The sequence below is a fragment of the Phaethon aethereus genome (assembly GCF_964289735.1).
Source record: "Phaethon aethereus genome assembly, chromosome: W".
Taxonomy (NCBI): domain Eukaryota; kingdom Metazoa; phylum Chordata; class Aves; order Phaethontiformes; family Phaethontidae; genus Phaethon; species Phaethon aethereus.
The window spans coordinates 22,402,067-22,423,473 of NC_138581.1; the positions used below are offsets into that span (position 1 = coordinate 22,402,067).

At 43.8% G+C, this 21,407-nt stretch overlaps 1 protein-coding gene across 1 annotated transcript in view; it reads left to right on the forward strand.

Annotated features, from left to right (window-relative positions):
- Positions 1 to 928: 928 nt before the first annotated feature.
- The window catches only part of LOC309415042 (sorting nexin-18-like), a gene marked incomplete at both ends in the record, with an annotated part of 38,470 nt that continues 17,991 nt past the window's right edge, over positions 929 to 21,407 (forward strand). The window contains one exon of the mRNA XM_082012433.1: positions 929 to 2,465. Coding sequence (XP_081868559.1) covers positions 929 to 2,465 — 1,537 coding nt within the window. The remainder of the gene's footprint in view (positions 2,466 to 21,407) is intronic.

The following is a 21,407-nucleotide window of genomic DNA, read 5'->3' on the forward strand; positions in this document are numbered from 1 at the left end:
ACCACATTTTTCAAGAGGGATAAAATACACATCATTCACAACTAAAATGCATGCTTTCCTAATTCTAACCTTATTTTTCTTGCTGCTTTGTAAGCAAGAACCAGCTGGACCACCAGAAACAATGTGACCTTCCCGTAGCATCTGCATAATACACCTACTACTGAAAAGTTCAAGAAGCGATGGTATAAATTCTTCCTTCTCACAACATGGAAACCCTGAAAAGAAAACAAAGCATCTGAGAAGACGCACAAGCTTCTTTGCCAATCCTGGAGAAGTGCTGAAACATCTTTGAGGGGGGTTGGAAGTAATCATCATGTGTTTGAGTAACGGAAATCTTGTAGACTTATGAAAATTCAATCAACAGATTTGAAGAGGCTGAACTTGCAAGTATTACAACCTATAAAACTTGGTATAAAACACTCAAAACACGGCAATTTGGAAACTCTACCAGAGTTTTATTATTACCGTTTTATTGTTCTGGCCGCGAGGCCGGGGTGCCTTTCTCGGGTGAGGGCAGAAGCCGCGGAGGGGAGGGTAAGCAGGGGCACGGCTGGGGTTTGGCGCCCCTCCCCTCGTGGCCAGTCGGACGTCAGGGGGCGGGCGGGGAAGGGGCGGGCCGGACCCATCGATGGGGCGGCCGCTCTGCGGTCGGCTCTTCCCTCCTGCCTCTCGGCTCTGGATTAGCGAAACTGGCGACGTGGGACGGTCGCTGGCCCGGCCCTCGCGCCCTGTCTCGCCCGCTGGGGTGAAGCTGGGACTCGGAGCCGGCCGTGCCGCAGCGCAGCTGAGCCGGGGGAGTCAGCCGCCGCAGCGTCCCCGCGGGCGGGACTTGGAGGCAGGGGCAGCCGCCGCGCTCTTCTGCCGCAGCCCCGACGGCGTGGCACCGCGGCGGCGGGGAGCCCCCGGGGGGCGGTTGGGCGGTGGGGCCATGGCGCTGCGGGCCCGGGCGCTGTACGACTTCAGGTCGGAGAACCCGGGCGAGATCTCGCTGCGGGAGCACGAGGTGCTGAGCCTCTGCAGCGAGCAGGACATCGAGGGCTGGCTGGAGGGCATCAACAGCCGCGGCGACCGCGGCCTCTTCCCGGCCTCTTACGTGCAGGTCATCCACGCCCCGGCCGCTGAGCCACCGCCGCCCACCCACTACGCCAACCTCCCCGCCGGCGGCTTCGAGCCACTGCCGCCCCCTGCCACCTTCAAGCCGGCGACAGAGCAGGCCCCACCGACGGCGGCGCCCGAGCCCTTCTCGCTGCCCCCCGCCGCCGAGTACCCCTTCCCGCTGGAGCCCTATGGTGGCTTCTACCAGCCCAACCAGGGCAGCGATGACGAGTGGGACGAAAACTCCACGGTGGCCGATGAGCCAGGTGCCCTGGGCAGCTCCTACCCATACTATGAGGCGGAGGGCAGCCGGGCCTCTGGCCGCTACTGCCTGTCTGCCCAGTCCGAGCTCTCCCTGAGCTCCCGTGGTGGCCACCTGGCAGGCCACCTGCACCTGCCCAGTAGTGGCCCCAAGAGCTCAGCCACGGTGAGCCGTAACCTCAACCGCTTCTCTACCTTCGTCAAGTCCGGCGGGGAGGCCTTCGTGCTGGGCGAGGCATCGGGCTTCGTGAAGGACGGGGATAAGCTGTGTGTGGTACTGGGCCCCCGGGGCCCTGAGTGGCAGGAGAACCCCTACCCCTTCCAGTGCTCCATTGAGGACCCCACCAAGCAGACCAAGTTCAAGGGTATGAAGAGCTACATCACCTACAAGCTGGTGCCCAGCCACACTGGGCAGCAGGTGCACCGCCGCTACAAGCACTTTGACTGGCTCTACGGGCGCCTGGCCGAGAAGTTCCCTGTGATCTCTGTGCCCCACTTGCCAGAGAAGCAGGCCACCGGCCGCTTTGAGGAGGACTTCATCTCCAAACGTCGCAAAGGCCTGGCCTGGTGGATGGACCACATGTGCAGCCACCCCATGCTGGCTCAGTGTGATGCCTTCCAGCACTTCCTCACCTGTCCCAGCACGGATGAGAAGGCCTGGAAACAAGGCAAGCGTAAGGCTGAGAAGGATGAGATGGTGGGTGCCAACTTTTTCCTGACCATCACTGGCCCTGGGGCCAGCCTGGACTTGCAGGAGGTAGAAAGCCAGGTGGATGGCTTCAAAGCCTTCACAAAGAAGATGGATGAGAGTGCCCTGCAGCTTAATCACACAGCCAATGAGTTTGCCCGCAAACAAGTCACTGGTTTCAAGAAGGAATACCAGAAGGTGGGGCATTCCTTTAAGTGCCTCAGTCAGGCATTTGAGATGGACCAGCAGGCCTTTTCGGCTGGCCTCAACCAAGCCATAGCCTTCACTGCAGAAGCCTATGACGCCATTGGGGACTTCTTTGCAGATCAGCCCCGGCAGGACCTAGATGCTGTGATGGATTTGTTAGCGCTGTATCTGGGGCATTTAGCCAACTTTCCAGACATCATCCACGTCCAGAAAGGTAACACCCTTATGTGTTTTCTGAAATGATGAAGTTTTATGTATCAGTGGTATGCACACAGATATAGAGACAAAGGGATAAATTTGCTCTGCAACTGGCTTGCTGGCCTTGGGTTAAATCTTTCAGTGTTTACTCAGGTAAACTGTTGCTAAAAATGCAAAAACCACATCAGTAACAATTTTCATTCTGTGTCAAAGGTCTAGACGTTGGGAATTTTATTGGTCAGAGGTTACTGTGTTTGGCTGCGTATCTCTGAAAGAAACCACATCTGCCTATAATGCTGATACATTAAAGATTAATGGGCTCGTTTACAAACCCTGGAGATCAAGTGGTATGAAAACATCTATTACTCTTTGATGTATGTTAGGTATCTTAAATATCTGATCTAGTAGATAGTAAATACGAAGTAATCTGAAGATGGAGATACCCCAATTGACCACATTGTTTGAGATATGCATAGTGGTGTGTGTGTTTTGCAGTGTCAGACATTCAGATGAGATATTTAAAGCTACTGGGGTTTGTCAGTTTGGCCATGCATTAAACTCTCTTGGTACCTTTATAAGGATGATGGTCTGCCATGATGTTCTTAGTTGGAGTTGTTCATCCTTTGCCCTTATTATCATAAAAAGACGTTGCTCACCTGTTTATATTTTTGTCATCTTTCTAGCTGAAACATGCTTCTGAGGTTCAGGTTGCTGTTTGTATGGTGCTTTGTGATCCATCGGAAAGAAACTCCAAAAATGAAAGAATCATTTGCTATATAACTAGTGACACTTGTCCAGATAAATAGAAGTTTGTAGCACTATATATGTGTAGATGATTTCCCAGCTGTGAAGTTAATACTATTCATATATTCTTCACCATTGTGAGAAGACTAGCCCATCATTCATTGTTTTTGCTGTTATACATGATCAGGGATGTGTGGGGATTAGAGCTGTAAAAGAGACCAAGAAAACATCACATATGCTGTACAGAAATGGGTGTGTGTAACGGTTATCTGAGAAAATGCGTGAGCTGCTTTGGAGATTAATAAGTGGTGTTCTGCACCCCAAGAGGCAGAGCTTGAATTGTCACCCCCAGTGAATCAGCCTTTTGTGCCCTTACGTGACATTTCCAAAGTCTTTGTATCTGGAACAGTACCTTGAGTTTTATGATAAAAGAGTGGGAAGAGTTTTTTCAAAAGATCAAGAAGTCAGGTTTCTGGGAGGTATGCATTATTGCTGGGAAAATCTGAGGAGGCAGAGTTGGTACAAAGTTCACAATTTGTTGTTACTTTAAAAAGTAAGCTTTTCATTAAAATTACATGCATCAAAGTAATATTTCTATTCTCCTGTCAAATCTTGAAAATTGTGAGTGGAAACTTAATCAATATTATTTTGGAGAGAAAAGGGAAGTGTACAATCTAACCTTAGAGGAGTTGTTCTGTTAGCTGCTGTGGCATTGTGTTCTGATAACAACTTCAAAGTATTTTAAATTTGGAGAGAAGGATGACCTTGGTAATGCCTCATGTTTGGGAGTAGAGGATTTTAAAGTGAGTTGTCAATTAATAATAGGATTATTTGTAAGCTTCTGGAAAAAAAAAGGAAAGATTTTTTTATTAGGTGGAATAGAACAGCAGATGATATATACTATTTAAATACTATACCCTCAGGCTTTAAGACTATATAGAGTTCTTCACTGTAATATTTTTGGAGACTTTACTTTGAGGAGAGGATTGGGAATAATAAGATACGTGCTCGACTCAACCCATATCTCCTTCAACTTGCATGTCTCCGTTTCCTTTATAGTTCTGTTTAAATTTGCGCTTATTGGTTAGGTTTACCATGCTGAACCAGGGAAAGTTCATCTAAATGAGCTTCCACTAGAGCAGTGCATGAGCATGATGTATGTAGAGTTGATTTTGTGCCAGAACACTGTCCTGGAACTGGTTGGAGAAACTTACAGCTGGTCTGTGTGCAGGCGTTAATGCTCCAGCACCTCTGGGCTAACACTGCCTTCAACACAATGTTATCCCTGGTACATACTTGCCATCAGAAAATGGCATGGGCTTGAGATATGGTCTCTGGAGTGTCCATGTTCATCACAGGAATAGGGTTAGAGCCATATTACATGTTTGTTCATAGAATCCTTAAGGTTGGAAGCCGCTTCTCATAAGACTTGTTCTACAGACCCCTCACCAGCTTCGTTGCCCTGCTCTGGACATGCTCCAGCAACTCAATGTCCTTCTTGCAGTGAGGGGCCCAAAACTGAACACAGTATTCGAGGTGTGGCCTCACCAGCACTGAGTACAGGGACACAATCACTTCCCTGCTCTTGCTGGCCACACTATTTCTGATACAGGCCAGGATGCTGTTTGCCTTCTTGGCCACCTGGGTACTCTGCTGGCTTATGTTCAGCCGGCTGTCAGCCAGCACCCCCAGGTCCTTTACTGCCAGGCAGATTTCCAGCCACTCCTCCCCAAGCCTGTAGCATTGCATGGGGTTGTTGTGGCCAAAGTGTAGAACCTGGCACTTAGCCTTGTTAAACCTCATACAGCTGACCTCACCCCATTGATTGAGCCTGTCCATATCCCTCTGCAGAGCCCTCCTACCCTCCAGCAGATCAACACTCCCACCTGTCGTGGTTTAGCCCCAGCCAGCAACTAAGCACCACGAAGCCGCTCGCTCACTCCCCCTCCCACAGTAGGGTGGGGGAGAGAATTAGGAAAAAAAACCTTGTGGGTTGAGATAAACACGGTTTAATAGGACAGAAAGAAAGAAGGAAACAACAATGATAATACCAACAAAGGAATGTACAAGAACAAGTGATGCCCAATACAGCAATTGCTCACCACCCGGCGATCGACAGCCTGTCCCCGAGCAGCGATTTCCGCCCCCCGGCCAACTCCAGTTTATGTACTGGGCATGACGTCGTATGGTAGGGAATATCTCTTTGGCCAGTCTGGGTCAGCTGTCCCGGCTGTGTCCCCTCCCAGCTCCCCGTGCACCCCCCAACCTCCTTGCTAGCAGGCCAGCATGAGAAGCTGGACTGTCCTTGACTGCTCAGCAGCAACCCAAAACATCAGCACATTATCAACTGTTTCTCATCCCAAATCCAAAACACAGTCTCACACTGGCTTCTGTGAAGAAAACCAGCTCTATCCTGGCTGAAACCAGGACACCACCCAACTTGGTGTCGTTTGCAAACTTACTGAGGGAGCACTCGATCCCCTCATCCAGATCATCGATAAAGATACTAAACAAGACCGGCCCCAATACTGAGCCCTGGGGAACACCACTTGTGACCGGCCGCCAACTGGATTTAACTCCGTTCACCAGAACTCTCTGGGCTTGGCCGTCCAGCCAGTTTTCCACCCAGTGAGGAGTGCACCCAGCTTCTCCAGGAGAATGCTGTGGGAGATGGTGTCAAAGGCTTTACTAAAGTCCAGGTAGACAACAGCCACAGCCTTTCCCTCATCCACTAGATGGGTCACCTGGTCATAGAAGGAGATCAGGTTGGTCAAGCAGGACCTGCCTTTCATGAACCCATGCTGGCTGGGCCTGATCCCTTGGTTGTTCTGCTCGTGCCTTGTGAGTGCCCTCAAGATGAACCTCTCCATAATCTTCCCCGGTACCGAGGTCAGACTGACAGGCCTGTAGTTCCCTGGTTCCTCCTTCTGGCCCTTCTTGTACATGGGCGTCAACATTGGCAAGCCTCCAGTTGTCTAGGACCTCTCCTGTTAACCAGGACTGCTGATAAATGATGGTTGTTCCCTTTACAAAATAGGCAAACTGGAAGAAAACTGAGAGTAAGATCATAGAATCATAGAATCATTAAGGCTGGAAAAGACCTTTAAGATCATCAAGTCCAACCATCAACCCAACACCACATGCCCGCTAAACCATGTCCCAAAGTGCCACATCCACATGTTTTTTGAACACTTCCAGTGATGGTGACTCCATCACCTCCTTGGGCAGCCTGTTCCAATGTTTGACCACTCTCTCAGTAAAGGAATTCTTCCTGATATCTAGTCTAAACCTCCCCTGGTGCAATTTGAGGCCATTTCCTCTCGTCCTATCGCTAGTTACTTGGGAGAACCAACACCCGCCTCACTACAAACTCCTTTCAGGTAGTTGTAGAGAGCGATAAAGTCTCCCCTCAGCCTCCTCTTTTCCAGACTGAACAACCCCAGTTCCCTCAGCCGCTCCTTGTAAGACTTGTGCTCCAGACCCCCAGTATGTTGCTGGTTTATTACTTTTAAGAGTTACTTGTTACAAGGTATAACTTTTCATTTCCAAATTGTAAACTTCTGATGAAAATATGGACTGTTTGGTGTTCTTACAACATATGAGCTTTCTTTTAAATTTACTAACCGTGATAGTTGTCAGTATTTGAGAATTATTGTCTGTATAGACCAAACAAAAATCAGTTCGTGATAATAGATCATCTGAAAAATAAAGTTGATGCATCTTTCTTTCAGTGTTTTATTTTCTAGTGCACAACTTCTTCATGCAGTAAAATGACCCCAAAGTGCCCTTAGAAGTGATAAAAACAGCAGGCTGATTGACATATTGCTTACATGGCCATAACTTTAAAAAGATGAACTCTGAAGTTGGGAGTACTTCTCCATTTTTCTTCTATGTAGTGCAAATGTATTGTCCACTTGGGATAAAAAATGAAGCCTTTTCTAGACTCCATTTCTGTATTACCCTAGACCTGAGAAGGACCAAAAAATAAAGGCTGTTATGCCCAAAACATACCCATATCTGTGGGTAGAATATTAGACTGTTATGGGTTTGCTGTACTGCAGATAGTTGAACAGCTGCTTAATGTGATTTGGAAGTGTGTTTTGTGGTATGGACTGAGAAGTCTGCATGTCTGGGGTTTTTGAATAATTTCTGCAACTTCTGCAAAAAGGAGGCCAGAGAATCTCTGAGCCAGATACAAAAATTTCCCTCCTTTCGGGCTTTATCTTTTCTCCTACAATTATGAACCAAAGCCATGTAAACCCCGCTATTGCTTTGTCTGCGTATCAGCAGGAAAATGTGTTAACCATTGTGCTTTTAATTGCTCTGGGGTCCAGGTCTTTCTGCCTCCTGTGTTGACATCATACATGACCTGAAGTATGCAGAAAGGGATTGTCATTTTGGTCACTTGTGTAAACCATGTTGTTGCAAATGAGTGGTTTAGGCTGCTTAAAGAATCACTGCTAAAGATATTAGGAAGCAAATGATTTTAATATACATTTGTCAAAAGTGCAACTTAACAGAATTCGATGTCAAGGTCCACTCTATTACTTATTCAACATGGAAAAGGTATACAAAGATAAACCAAATTACAGTTAGGTTGGAATGATTTACATGTGGGTCGGGAGGAATGATTTACGTGGAGTCAGGGAAATCGAGTCAGAATCGGGTTGATGTGATTTATCACTTGTGATTAACACTATTAAGGTAAATCACAAGTTGTATAATTTTCTAACTAAGCTTAATAATGCAACAACTTAGTTAAAGACTTAACAAGGTTCTCAAATTGCATACACACAGATATAGATATAGATGTAGATATATATAAAGAGATCTGAAGAAAGACATATATAGAAAGGTACCTGTTAAGGATTCCCTTTGAGTCCAGTGAAATATTCATGTCGAATGCTTTTGCATTTCTCAACGGGTGAGGGTTGAACCTCAAAGAGTGAGGGTTTCAGCCCAGGTCCTGTGGTGGTCTTTGGCAACAGTCCTCCGAACTTATCGCGAACTTAAGAGTTCATGAGCTCTGAGAGTCCCACTCAGAGGGAGATGCTAGTCGCAGCCTGCTGCAGTCCAGGAGCGCTCAGAGGGCTTCACTTGGGACTGCTGTTTACAGGGTCGGGAGATGATTGACTTTAGGCATGAGTGAATTTCCATCCTGGCCACAGCCCAGACAGGTAATTTCTCAACTCTCCAGTAGCACTGGTACCGGTTGTTCCAGGGTTGTCAGGAGATAATTAATCCTGTTCCCATTCCTCACCCTGGTCAGGCAACCGCATTCCTGATACAATCAGTGCTATTCTCCACTTCAGCTACGCAAGAGTGCTTGGTATGGTTGAGGTGCTCTCAACTGCCAAATTCTTTGTTCAAAGGCCAAGGCTTGCCAGGCAACTGAATTCCCCAGGTTGTAGAGCGGCCCAGGTACAAGGTGAGGAGAGAGGAGGGGAAATGCACCACACAGTCCACCTCGTGACTAAAGTCAATCCATCTCTTTCTCACAGAGTGGCGGTATGGTCGCCTCTTGCCTCTGTGCCTATAAACAGAGCAATGTTATATTCCAATTGTATTTTAAGGGGAAATTCTTGTGTTAGATTAACCTTTGTAACCAGTAAAGACTTCATTAGATGGGGTTAAACAACATTATATATGTGAGAACGTTTTTGCACTAACATAATTTGGTGTGCCATTCGCCAAGTTTTGATGTATAGAACAATGTTTGACAATAAACATAGTATAACAAGAGTCAATAGAATTACGATGGGATGTAGCATCTGGTTCAGAGTTCCTGTTGCTTTTGGAGACTATCCAAACAGAGTGTCCCACCAGTGATGTTCCCCTGCGACGAGCGAGGGAAGGCATGCAGTCGACTCAATATGAGTGATAAAGCAAGCTTCAACTTTATTGCAAAACCTTACACATATTTATACACTAAGTTCTACCTTATGCATACTTGTCTTACAATCATTGGCTTAGCTCTAAAGATTGCATTATCATACTCCTCCTACTTGCCGTTACTGCTACGTGGTCCGGGTTCCATCCTGTTTTTCTTATACAGTGCTGCTTCTTAGCTGTTTACCACAGCTCCTTCTCCTCAAGGCCGAGCCCTGCAGATGTCCAGCTGTTTACCAGCTTCCCAGTGCCACAGCTCCCTCTTCTCAAGGCCGAGCCGTGCAGATATCTAGCTGTTTACCAGCTTCTCAATGCTGCAGCTCCTTCTCCTTAAGGTCGAGCCGTGCAGAGTGATCCCAACATTCCCCATCTTTCTTCACCCTTTCCAAGACACGGTGTATTTCTTCTGTATCATGATGAGCGGTGATTGGAGTGTTGTATCCATTGTTTTGGATGTGTTCTAGCGGTTGGCTCAGGTCATCATGTTGTAACAGTTTTCTCATCAATGTGAGATTCATTCCAATAGGGGTAAGTAGTAAATACTAAAGGAATCAAGATATGATATAGATTGTAACAATTGATAAGATGTGACAGTAGCTGAATAATTAAAGTCACATCACATAATTTTGGTAAAGTTACAAACGCAAATATTTGAGTGGTTGCTTGTCTTAGTGGTGTCGTCTGCAAATGTCGAATCACAAAGGGTTCTTATACAAACACATTCATTTCCAATATATACTAGCACAATTTCAGGGGTTTCATTGGGGTGTACTTCAAAATTACAAACATTTTGCTTGGTATCAAGACAAATATCTTGAGCCTTGATGGTATTGCTTTCACAGATAAATCCCTGTTATTCCCATACCACACATGCATCAACATCGACAGTTTTCCATTTGTTTCCATTTTGTTGGGCCCATATTCTATGTTCTAACAAGTAGAGTACGGTTCCATGATGATTTAATCCCAGCATAATGATTGGGTATATGGTGTATACCGAAGCATTGCGTATTGTCAGAACAAAAGCTGTGGCTTTACTGTCTGTGGAGTCATAAGTGAAATTAACTAGATGCCACCAGGATTGGAATTCCTTTTCAAATTTGGTTGCATTATCCCAGATTATCTTTCGAATTTCAGTGGGTAAGGTTCCTCCTTCTCCTTCTCTAATAATAGATGCTACTACAGACTGTATCCACAATTGTGCTTGGATACAACTCAAGGCAAGAGAGGTGTTACCTTGGGTTGCTCCAAGGGCATTTATAATTGATTGGTGGTCATTTTCTTCTATTCATTCCCAGTGAGGTAAAATGTTTGATAGGAGCCATTGATTTGCTCCTAATGCCAATAGAGATGATTTTAATGGGTGTTCTAATTTGTTTAGGTCATTGGTAGTCACAGTTAATTTGTTCATTTAGGACTTCAGCGTCTATGCTATTCAATACTCCCAGTCCTGTTCCTAAGATACCAGTTACATCTCTCCTTGATCATTTTGGAGAGGTGAGGGTTTGTCCATGCAACCATGCCAACCATCCTGTATAAGATGTATTCAGGAATGGTGAGCAGGTAGGTTTAGTTGCAGAGATATCAACATGCACTGACAGTTCCACTCGTTTGAGAGACCATGATGGGCTGAATAGCACTTGCTGTTGCCCAATATTTTTAATTATGTAAGGGCCAGTGTTATAAATGTGAGGAGACAATTTGATAGGAGGCTGAGTTGGTGAAAATGATTGTTTGACATCAATCTTGAATTGAAAGCCTAGATCGGAACGAGAGTTGGGATCTGTCCAAAGGCACGTTATGAGTGCTGAATGTGGTATGGTAAAAGTATACCAACATTCATTTTTGAAAGGACAGTCATGTCTGTGTTGTTTTCCCTCAACATAGTTTATGATAATGTGCAAAGTTGTTGTCATGCACTTAGTGTGGTTTTCAATTCGGCATCCTATCAAAATGGTATCTCCTTTGGTTCCCTTGAAAGATGGAATTTGTTGATCTTCATTTTCATCTTTAATGACCCATTCTTGTCTGTGGAAGGTGACATTGTTGTGTAGTACTACTGTTGATAAATTTAGATTAGGTGTAGGTATGTCAAAAAGTATGTATGCATCAGTCCATGGCCACCCCGTCACACATGAATTCCACATTTTGTGTTCGGTAATCACGAAATCAAATATGGGGTGTTTTTTATATATATATATATAAAAATATATATATAATATATAATCAAATATGGGGTTCTGCACCACGATTACCCCAGAGGCAGAGTGCGATGACAGGTTGTATGAAAGTGAAATTATACCAGCAGCCTGGTTCTGGTATCTTATAACAAAATTTCTCATCTTTTGGTTTAGAAAAATCAGTATAATCTATTTTAATTTCAGTGGGTTTTCTATAGACCAATTCATTGATTGCTCAGCACCCTATTTTTATTTCTTCCCCTGGTGTGGCTTGAAGTAATAATATTTGATAAATGTTGTTGTGGTTATGAGATATTTTAATATTTTGATTATACAGCGTCTCCCATCTCCAGTCACCTTTTAGATATGTCTCGTTTCCATGAACAACTAAAGTAGCAAGGTTCAGGTTTGCCTTATCTTTTGGTTAGATTTAGCACTTCAAATATAATTTAGTAATGCATGGTCTCAAAAATTTTGTGCCCAAATTGGAGTGATCATACTTATCCCGATTAATAGGGAAAGCGAGGTTGGCTAGAGAGCATGCTGCCGTTGTCATTGCTGCCATCAATGTAGATTCTTGTCCTCCTGTAAAAGAAAAGAAGGGAAAAATGTTTCAGTGGGGAAGGCCGAACAGGTTACCCCTTTTATGATGCAGGATAGATCCATTGCGTGCCGATTCTGTGTTTTGCACCATTGTTATCAGCAGCCTCCCATGCATACAGGCCACGAGGCTTAGTTGAAGTCATGGGCACAGTGCCAATGGACAGTAGGTTAACCATTACAGGTTGTCCTGGTTGTAATGTCGTAAGGCACTTTCTTTGCTCGGTAGATGGAGCACTGAGCTTAGTCTCCGGAAAGAATGCTCAGCTCACCGGGCTCCCCATGGGCCCATACCGATTATTTAATTGACGAAACACTTTGGAAAGTTGAGTATCCCACTGGGCCTTGTGTGGTTCAAGGCTCCTTTTCAATAGGCCATTGGCTCTTTCTACCATCCCATTTGATTCGGGGTAATATGGGGTATGGAACACCCATTGAATTTCTTCCTGTTTTGCCCATTCTTGTACCTCTTTGCATGAGAAGTGCAAGCCATTATCGCTTTGGATGACATCAGGAGTAGGTAGGCCTGAGAACCAAGATGATTGTATTGTATTGTATTGTATTGATTGATGATTGTATTGTATTTTGTCCATCGGCTTTCCGACACTTAGTTGCCATAAGTAAGCCAAAGACTACCTCTACTCCTGTGAGGATATATCGATATCCTGCAGAGGATTTCAGTGGTCCGATATAGTCAATTTGCCATGTGGGCCACAAAGTTTTGCCTTTACTGATATGTAGAGGTGGTACTTTAGCAGGGTGATCTGCTTGTAGTTTTAATGTACACTGGGGACATTCTGTAAGGATAGTTTCACAAGTTTTTCTGTTAATAGGCCAACCTTTGCTTTGTGCAGCAAAAAAAAGTGCTGCTTTACCTGTGTGGCCTAGGTTTTGATGTAACCATTCTCCCAATTGATACCACTCAGGGTCTAAAGTGATTTTCCTAATCTTTGTTAATTCATCTACCTTTTGGTTCCAATTTGTATCTGGCTTATTATCCTTAGCATGAGCTTTCATCCATCCCATCTTAAATGGGGTTTTCCTGGCTATATTTAATAACACTTGCCAGTCTTGAGTTCTCTAAACTGGAGACCTGTTTACTTCCCAGTTCAGGGATTCCCACTGACAGAGCCCTTTCTGACTGTAGGTTTTTGTGCAATTCCTTCTGGCAGAGCAGTTCCTTTTAGGACTGTTTCTAATAAGTTAAGTGGCCCTCTAGTCTGAACAGGTTGTCCCTGGTGTATTTTCTCAACTTGTTTGACCGCTTGGACTAAAGTCCCTTTTCCCATTTGGAATATCTCTGTTCTGTTTCTTTGAATGCAGTCGAACTGAACAATAAAGGTCTCTTTGGTCTGTCAGGGCCAGTTTGAAATAGATTATAGTAAGTACCATGTTCAGCAAAACCCCATTCTGCTATAATAGGATCGTGGAGGCGTACTGGTCCTAGTGACTGGTATGTTTTTAATTCCTGTATTAAAGTCTTAATTGCCTCTTCATGTTCTGGGTCCCATTTCCATGATTTTCCCTTTCGTAGAAGTGAGTACAGTGGACGAGCAATGATAGAAAATCCAGGTACATGTTTTCTCCAATATCCTAGAGTACCCATAAGCTGTTGTAATTCCTTTCGAGATTGGGGCATCTGCAATTGTTCTATTTTATTTAAGGTGCAAATTTAAGGAATTGCTGCACTACCTGCAATCCACCAAGTACCTAAAAATTTTACTTCTCTGCTTGGTCCCTGACATTTTTCAGGTGGGACTTCAACTTCTGTCTGATGTAGCGCTTACCATACTGCTGTTGCTGCCTCCCCCACCTTTTCTGAGGAGGTTCCTCCGATTAGAATATCATCTACATATTGGTACAGTTTCACATCCTGAGGGAGTGAGACTGTTTGTAAAAGTTCAGCAAGTGCAGCATGAGCAATCGTGGGTGAATGTTTATATCCCTGTGGGAGTCTGTTAAAGGTGTATTGTACGCCTTCCCAAGTAAAAGCAAATTTCCCTTTATCCTTTTCTTGTAAGGGGACCATAAAGAACATATCTTTTATGTCTAGCGCTGCCATCCATGGGTGCGCGGCTGCTTGGAGTGTGGCTGTTAAAGTTGCAATATTAGGTACTGCAGCTGTTAATGGGCCTGTGTTAGCATTTAAGCACGGGTAATCAATAATTAATTGCCATCTCCCATCCGGTTTTCTGACTGGCCAGATGAATTATATGGGGAGTGGGTTCTGGAGATAATTTGTCATTTTTCCAAATCTGCTATTACCTCAGAAATTCCATTTTGTGCCGCAGCAGAAATCGGGTACTGTGGGACGTTAGTAATTTTTGAATCAGGGAGCGCAGGGGCTGCATGGAGTACTCGCACTGTAGCCTCCTGATTTAGCCTCCTGATTTTTATTTGGGTTAGACTTTATTTTTTAACCGAAGGACCACACACTGCTGTCTGGCAGGCGCCAAGTTTAGCCGTTCAAAACATCAAAACCTAAAATATTTTCATTGTGATCTTTAACTGCAAAGTGAGCAGAGGACATGCACCCGCTGTGGTCCAGGAGAGCTCAAAGGGCCTCACTTGGGACCGCTGTTTATAGGGTCAGGAGATGATTGGCTTTAGGCATGAGTGAATTTCCATCCTGGCCACAGCCCAGACAGGTAATTTCTCAACTCTCCAGTAGCACTGGTACCGGTTGTTCCAGGGTTGTCAGGAGATAATTAATCCTGTTCCCATTCCTCACCCTGGTCAGGCAACCGCATTCCTGATACAATCAGTGCTATTCTCCACTTCAGCTACGCAAGAGTGCTTGGTATGGTTGAGGTGCTCTCAACTGCCAAATTCTTTGTTCAAAGGCCAAGGCTTGCCAGGCAACTGAATTCCCCAGGTTGTAGAGCAGCCCAGGTACAAGGTGAGGAGAGAGGAGGGGAAATGCACCACCACACATGTGGACCAATGGACTCTGAGAATGTTTTCAAACTGCTTATTATCTTATCAATATTGTAAGTATTTTATGAAATAGCAATAACTTCAATAGGAGATTTTAAAAGCTTCTTCTCCTTCATCTTGTGCACCCAATGTTTAAGGAATTTTCTGTGATGGAAGGAAGAGTTGAAGTTCCTGCTCCAGAAGAAACAGGGGAAGGATTTGAACTCCCACATGCCAGTTGAGGACCAACTTCTGGTTTAGTAGGCTTGAAAACTAAGCTGTGCTTTTTTAATTTCTTTTGCAGAACTGGTATATCTTTCAAGAAATACCAGTTTCAGTTGCTTTAATTTTGAGAAGAAAAGCAGCCTTCCATTTTCATTTGTAATGCATAATGCCTTCTTTTCTGTTTTTTTAAGGTCAACTTGTGGAAATTCCCTAGGCATTCTTGGCAAAATAATTCCTAAATATTAATTGCTAGAGCTTCACTCAACTGATGAGATCTTCTGACTTACATATGTTATAAATGATTTAGTCCCAAACAGGATTCCAATTCAAATTTACAATTTATTAAGCGAATAGAGGCAAGCAAACAGCGCTGGGTGCGCCGGGAGTCTCCGCTCCACCAAGACGCACGCGGTACAGTTCCTGTTCCTGGTTTATATCCTGTCCGTTAATACATATTCATGAACAGGCGTGTCTTCTTCGGCGCATGCCCTCTTCTCCTTCTAGAATCTTCTCGAATCTTCCTCAGCGTGATCCTGTTCGCTAATACATATTCATGAATAGGCGTGTCTTCTAATACATATTAATGAACAGGCATGTCTTCTTCAGCGCATGCCCTCTTCTCCTGCTAGAGTCTTCTCGAATCTTCCTCGGCATGCCCCCAGGATGGCCCCAAACCTTATGCATGCACTTTCTTTACACAATACTATGCGGTCAGTGGTCAAACTGGTTTGAGCTGATATACCAGCAAAGTAGTTTAACTTTCTCCTGTAAAATACCCCTTTTTATGGTGCAGGAGAAATCCATGAAAGTACAGAAGATTACACTTCATCACACGAATCAGATAAACATATTTCACAATCCCCCATCTTCTTCTTTATAGTATTGATTCGTGTTTTCATTTCCAATTGAGTATAACCGAGTAGATTAATCTAGTAACAATCCCACACATATCCTCAATACAACTATCCCCATTTTAGTAAGCCGATCACCACCCATAAAATCTCCTAATTTATGGGTAACAGGAAAAACTAGGTTTTATTGTTGATTACAGGTATGGGCTGTACTATTAGAAAAGGTCCTCAGTTTTTCCATTTTTCTGGAGTAAACTCCAGCTCGACTTGTTAGTCGGAGTCAAGAAACTCACCCCACGTAGAACTAGAAGAGGTCCGGTCAGGGCCATAGTGATCGGCGGTCACAGCCCGAAGGGGTTGCAGCCCTTGGCAGACCCTTTTTAAGCCGCAACACCAGTTCCCCTCCGGTCTTGCCCTCTTCTTTCCTTTAAGGGGGTGCTTTCTTAGTACCCAAATTAATTGAGCACTGCTTGTGAAGGCCAGAGCTTTGATAGATCAGTGGTTTGTCCAGACCTAAGCACTTGCCCGAGCCTGGTGATCCTCTTTATTTGCAAGGCTTTATGGCTACAGAAAACTGCCAGTTAGCCTGCAACACTAATCTTACAAATACACACCACCTTCTACACAAAGGACAAATTCTAGTTCCAGCTCCTTTTTCCTGTTCTTCTTTTGCCAACAACTCCTTCCGATTATACTCGTTTGGAGTACCCATTGTTGTTTCCTATTACCCTTTCCCATTGTTTTCCAAACTTGGGGATTGCTTACATTTCTCTCCATAGCTTCCCATGGCCATCGTTCACCTTGATTTGTTCCACCACAAACGTAACAATTAGTTATATTCCATGACTTTACAAATAGATTTTTAAAATTAGAATTTAAAAAGAAATGGGGAGTTTGTTGGAAGACCCCCTAGGGGTCTCGGAAAAATTAGACCAGTTCCTAGGTCCTAATATATATACCTGGGATGAGCTACAAGCGATTTTGAGTATTTTATTTACGTCTGAAGAGAGAGAGATGATCAGACGAGCTGGAATGAGAATATGGGACCATCAACATCAAGGAGGTCCGGCAGCAGATATAAAGTGGCCAACCCAAAAACCTAATTGGAATAATCAGAACGAAGTTGATAGAGGCCACATGTCCGATTTACGGATAATAATTATACAGGGAATTAAAGAAGCCGTTCCTCGAGGACAGATTATTAACAAAGCATTTAACGAACAGCAAAAGAAAGATGAAACCCCTACAGAATGGTTAGAAAGATTAAGGAAGAGTTTACAATTGTACTCCGGGATAGATCCAACCACTGATTTAGGGCAAGCGTTACTAAAAACTCAGTTTGTGGCTAAATCATGGATCGATATCCGGAAGAAATTAGAAAAGATGGAGGACTGGCAGCAAAGGGGATTAGATGAGTTACTCCGGGAGGCGCAGAAGGTTTATGTCCGGAGAGAGGAAGAAACTCAGAAGAAACAAGCTAGGCTTTTGGTTGCAGCAGTAAGGGAAGGACAGAGAGGTACTCCGCCCAGACGGAATAACCCATCGGGACCCTCTGGAAAGGAAAGTAGGGACCAGGGAAGGAAAAAGGAAACAAGAACCTGTTTTTATTGTGGGAAGATTGTAGAAAAAGGATGATGGATGAGAGAATGTTTAAAGAAGATTAGGGGGGTCAGGGGCTTTATTTGCTGGGGACCCATGAGAAAACTGAGCCCTTGATAAAATTAAAAGTGGGTCCCCAGCAACAAGAAATAGAGTTCCTAGTAGACTCTGGAGCAGAAAGATCTACTGTTCAAAAATTGCCCCGGGGGTGTAAGATATCCTCGGAAAAAGTGGAAGTTATTGGAGCGAAAGGGGAACCTTTTAAAGTAACTAATAAAAAATGTGGTTCTTGAAAGTGATTCTAAATTAGGGGTGGGGTCCTTGCTGTTAATGCCTGAGGCGGACTATAACTTATTAGGCAGGGATTTAATGACAGAATTAGAGATTGGTTTAGAAGTCATAAGAAATGAACTAAGAATTAAATCGTGTCCTTTACGGGCAGTTGATGAGGGAAGAATAAACCCTGAGGTATGGTATACTCCGGAGACCATTGGAAAATTAGATATCAAACCTTTTTCGGTGACAATAAGAAATCCAGAAATACCAGTGAGAATAAAACAATACCCCTTACCGATGGAGGGGAGACAGGGATTGAAACCTGAAATTCAAAGGTTAATTGAAAAAGGAATATTAGAACCTTGCATGTCCCCTTTTAATACCCCCATTTTACCTGTAAAGAAACCTGATGGAACATATCGATTAGTGCATGATTTGCGAGAAATTAACAAACGAACGGTTACTAGATTCCCTGTAGTGGCAAACCCTCATACACTTTTAAGCCAGTTAGGCCCAGATGATCAATGGTATAGTGTAATAGATTTAAAGGATGCCTTCTGGGCATGCCCCTTAAAGGAAGATTGCAGGGATTATTTTGCCTTTGAATGGGAAGATCCGGACACTCACAGAAAACAACAATTACGGTGGACAGTCTTACCTCAGGGGTTCACCGAGTCTCCAAATTTGTTTGGACAGGCATTAGAACAAATATTGCAGGGGTACGAACTAGAAGGTGGGGTGACCCTTGTCCAGTATGTGGATGATTTACTGTTGACCGGTGGCGACGAGGAGGCAGTTAGGAAGGAGAGTATTAGGTTACTAAGTTTTTTTAGCTTACAGGGATTAAAGGTGTCAAAATCAAAACTGCAGTTTGTCGAAGAGGAAGTGAAATATTTAGGACACAGGCTGAGCAAAGGAACTAAGAAATTAGACCCAGAAAGGGTACAGGGCATATTATCATTGCCGGCTCCAAAAACTAAGAGACAGATCAGACAATTGTTGGGCCTTTTGGGATATTGCAATGGATTGAAGGCTACAGTAGAAAAGTAAAATTTTTATATGCTAAGATACCTAAGGATGGCCTATTAAAATGGTCTAAGGATGATGATGAACAATTAGAAGTTTTAAAAACTGATTTGGTAAACGCTCCTGTTTTGAGCTTACCGGATGTCAAGAAACCATTTTATTTATTTATTAATGTTGATGAAGGAACGGCATATGGGGTGTTAGCACAAGAATGGGCAGGGAAGAAAAAGCCTGTAGGATACCTTTCTAAATTGTTAGACCCTGTAAGCAGAGGATGGCCTATCTGCCTACAAGCTATAGTGGCTGCAGCTCTGCTAGTGGAAGAGGCTCACAAAATTACCTTTGGGGGAGAACTGAAAGTATTATCACCCCACAATATCAGAGGAATCCTACAACAGAAAGCTGAAAAGTGGATTACTGATGCCAGGCTCCTAAAGTATGAAGGTATCCTGATATCTTCGCCTAAACTTGAACTTGAAGTTACTAGTTTACAGAATCCAGCACAATTTCTGTACGGGGAACCGTCAGAAGAAATAACTCATGACTGCCTGCACACTATTGAAGAACAAACTAAAATTAGACCAGATTTAGAGGGAGAAGAACTGGAAGATGGGGAAAAACTTTTTGTAGATGGATCTTCCCGGGTCGTGGAAGGGAAAAGAAAATCAGGATATGCAGTAATTAATGGAAAAACATTCAAGGTAATGGAATCAGGGCGCCTAAGTCCCAGCTGGTCGGCCCAAGCATGTGAGTTATACGCGGTTTTAAGAGCTTTACAATTATTAAAAGGAAAAATCGGTACAATTTATACAGATTCTAGATATGCCTTTGGAATAGTGCATACATTTGGAAAAATTTGGGAAGAAAGAGGCTTAATAAATTCCCAGGGAAAGGGGTTGATTCATCAGAAATTAATAGTTGAAATTTTGCAGGCTTTACGGGGACCAGTAGGAATAGCAGTGGTTCATTTAAAAGGACATCAATGGGGATTGACTCTGCTGACAAGGGGAAACAACTTAGCAGATCAAGAAGCAAAAAGAGCTGCTCTGATGATTTTTAAGGAGAAGAAAGTTAGAAATCACGGGAATGAAACCCATCAAAGGTGTATCAATTGCAGGGATAATTTGCTTGAGCCTCCCTGTTATGATTGTTGGAAGGATTCTGGGAGCGATGCGCTCCATTGTAGTTGTGATAATCCCAAGTATAAATTTTGTAGTGTGCATGGGAAAAAGTTTTACCTGTACAGCTTTACTGTACAGGAAAAAGACAAGTTAACTCAGATGGGAGCAAAGGAGATCAAATCAGGAAAGTGGGAACTTCCTGATGGGCGAGAAGTCATCTCAAAGACTATGGCTATAAGAATCATGCGCAAGTACCATGAAAACACCCATTGGGGGGTTCAAGCATTAGTAGACCAATTTGCTATAAAATATGCCTGTATTGGGGTATATAATATAGCAAAAAGAATAATTGGAAACTGCTTAACTTGTCAAAGGGTGAACAAGCACCAACTAAGAGAAAGGCCATTAGGAGGAAGAGAGTTAACCCATCGACCTTTTGCTAAAATTCAGTTAGACTTTACCGAATTACCGAAGGTAGGAAGATATAGATATTTGTTGGTAATAATAGACCATTTAACACACTTTGTAGAAGCATTTCCGACTGCCAGGGCCACTGCCCAAACGGTAACCAAACTACTGCTTGAAAATGTGATACCTAGGTATGGCTCTATTGAAACTATTGACTCTGATAGGGGACCACATTTTGTTTCAAAAATCATAAAGGAAGTTTTTACTGCTTTGGGGACTAAATGGGAATATCATACACCTTGGCACCCACAGAGTTCGGGAAAAGTGGAACGGGTAAACGGTGAGATAAAGAAACAACTAACCAAATTGATGATGGAGACCAAAATGTCTTGGGTGAAATGTCTTCCCCTAGCCTTATTAAATATTAGGACTCAACCCCGTACTGATGTGGGAATCTCCCCTTTTGAGATGTTATATGGAATGCTTTATGATTTGGAGGTTCCCCGAGATCATCCCCAGGTTGAAAGTTTACAACTGAAATCATACATAATTCAACTTATGTCTATGAGAAAACAACTGCGAGACAAGAGCTTAGCAGTACAAAGGCCTCCATTAGATATTGCAATACACAATATACAACCTGGAGATAAAGTTCTTATCAGGTCATGGAAGGAGTCCTCATTAACTCCCCGCTGGGAAGGGCCTTATCTTGTTTTACTTACTACAGAAACCGCCATTCGGACTGCTGAAAGAGGGTGGACTCATGCCAGCCGAGTAAAAGGACCCATCTCTGAGGAGGAGTGGGAGAGTTCTGGAGACCCAGAAACTCTAAAACTAAAACTGCGGAAAAAAAGGTTAATGAACTGGATTGATATTCTGCCCTAGAAAGGATTGTATTTGTTATTCTTTTGTTTGTATAAAATGCAATTTATGTAAAGAGAATTGGTGGGATCATTGTAGCGGGGATTTTCTCTTATGGGATAAGAAAACAATGGGAAAGGGTAATAGGAAACAACAATGGGTACTCCAAACGAGTATAATCGGAAGGAGTTGTTGGCAAAAGAAGAACAGGAAAAAGGAGCTGGAACTAGAATTTGTCCTTTGTGTAGAAGGTGGTGTGTAT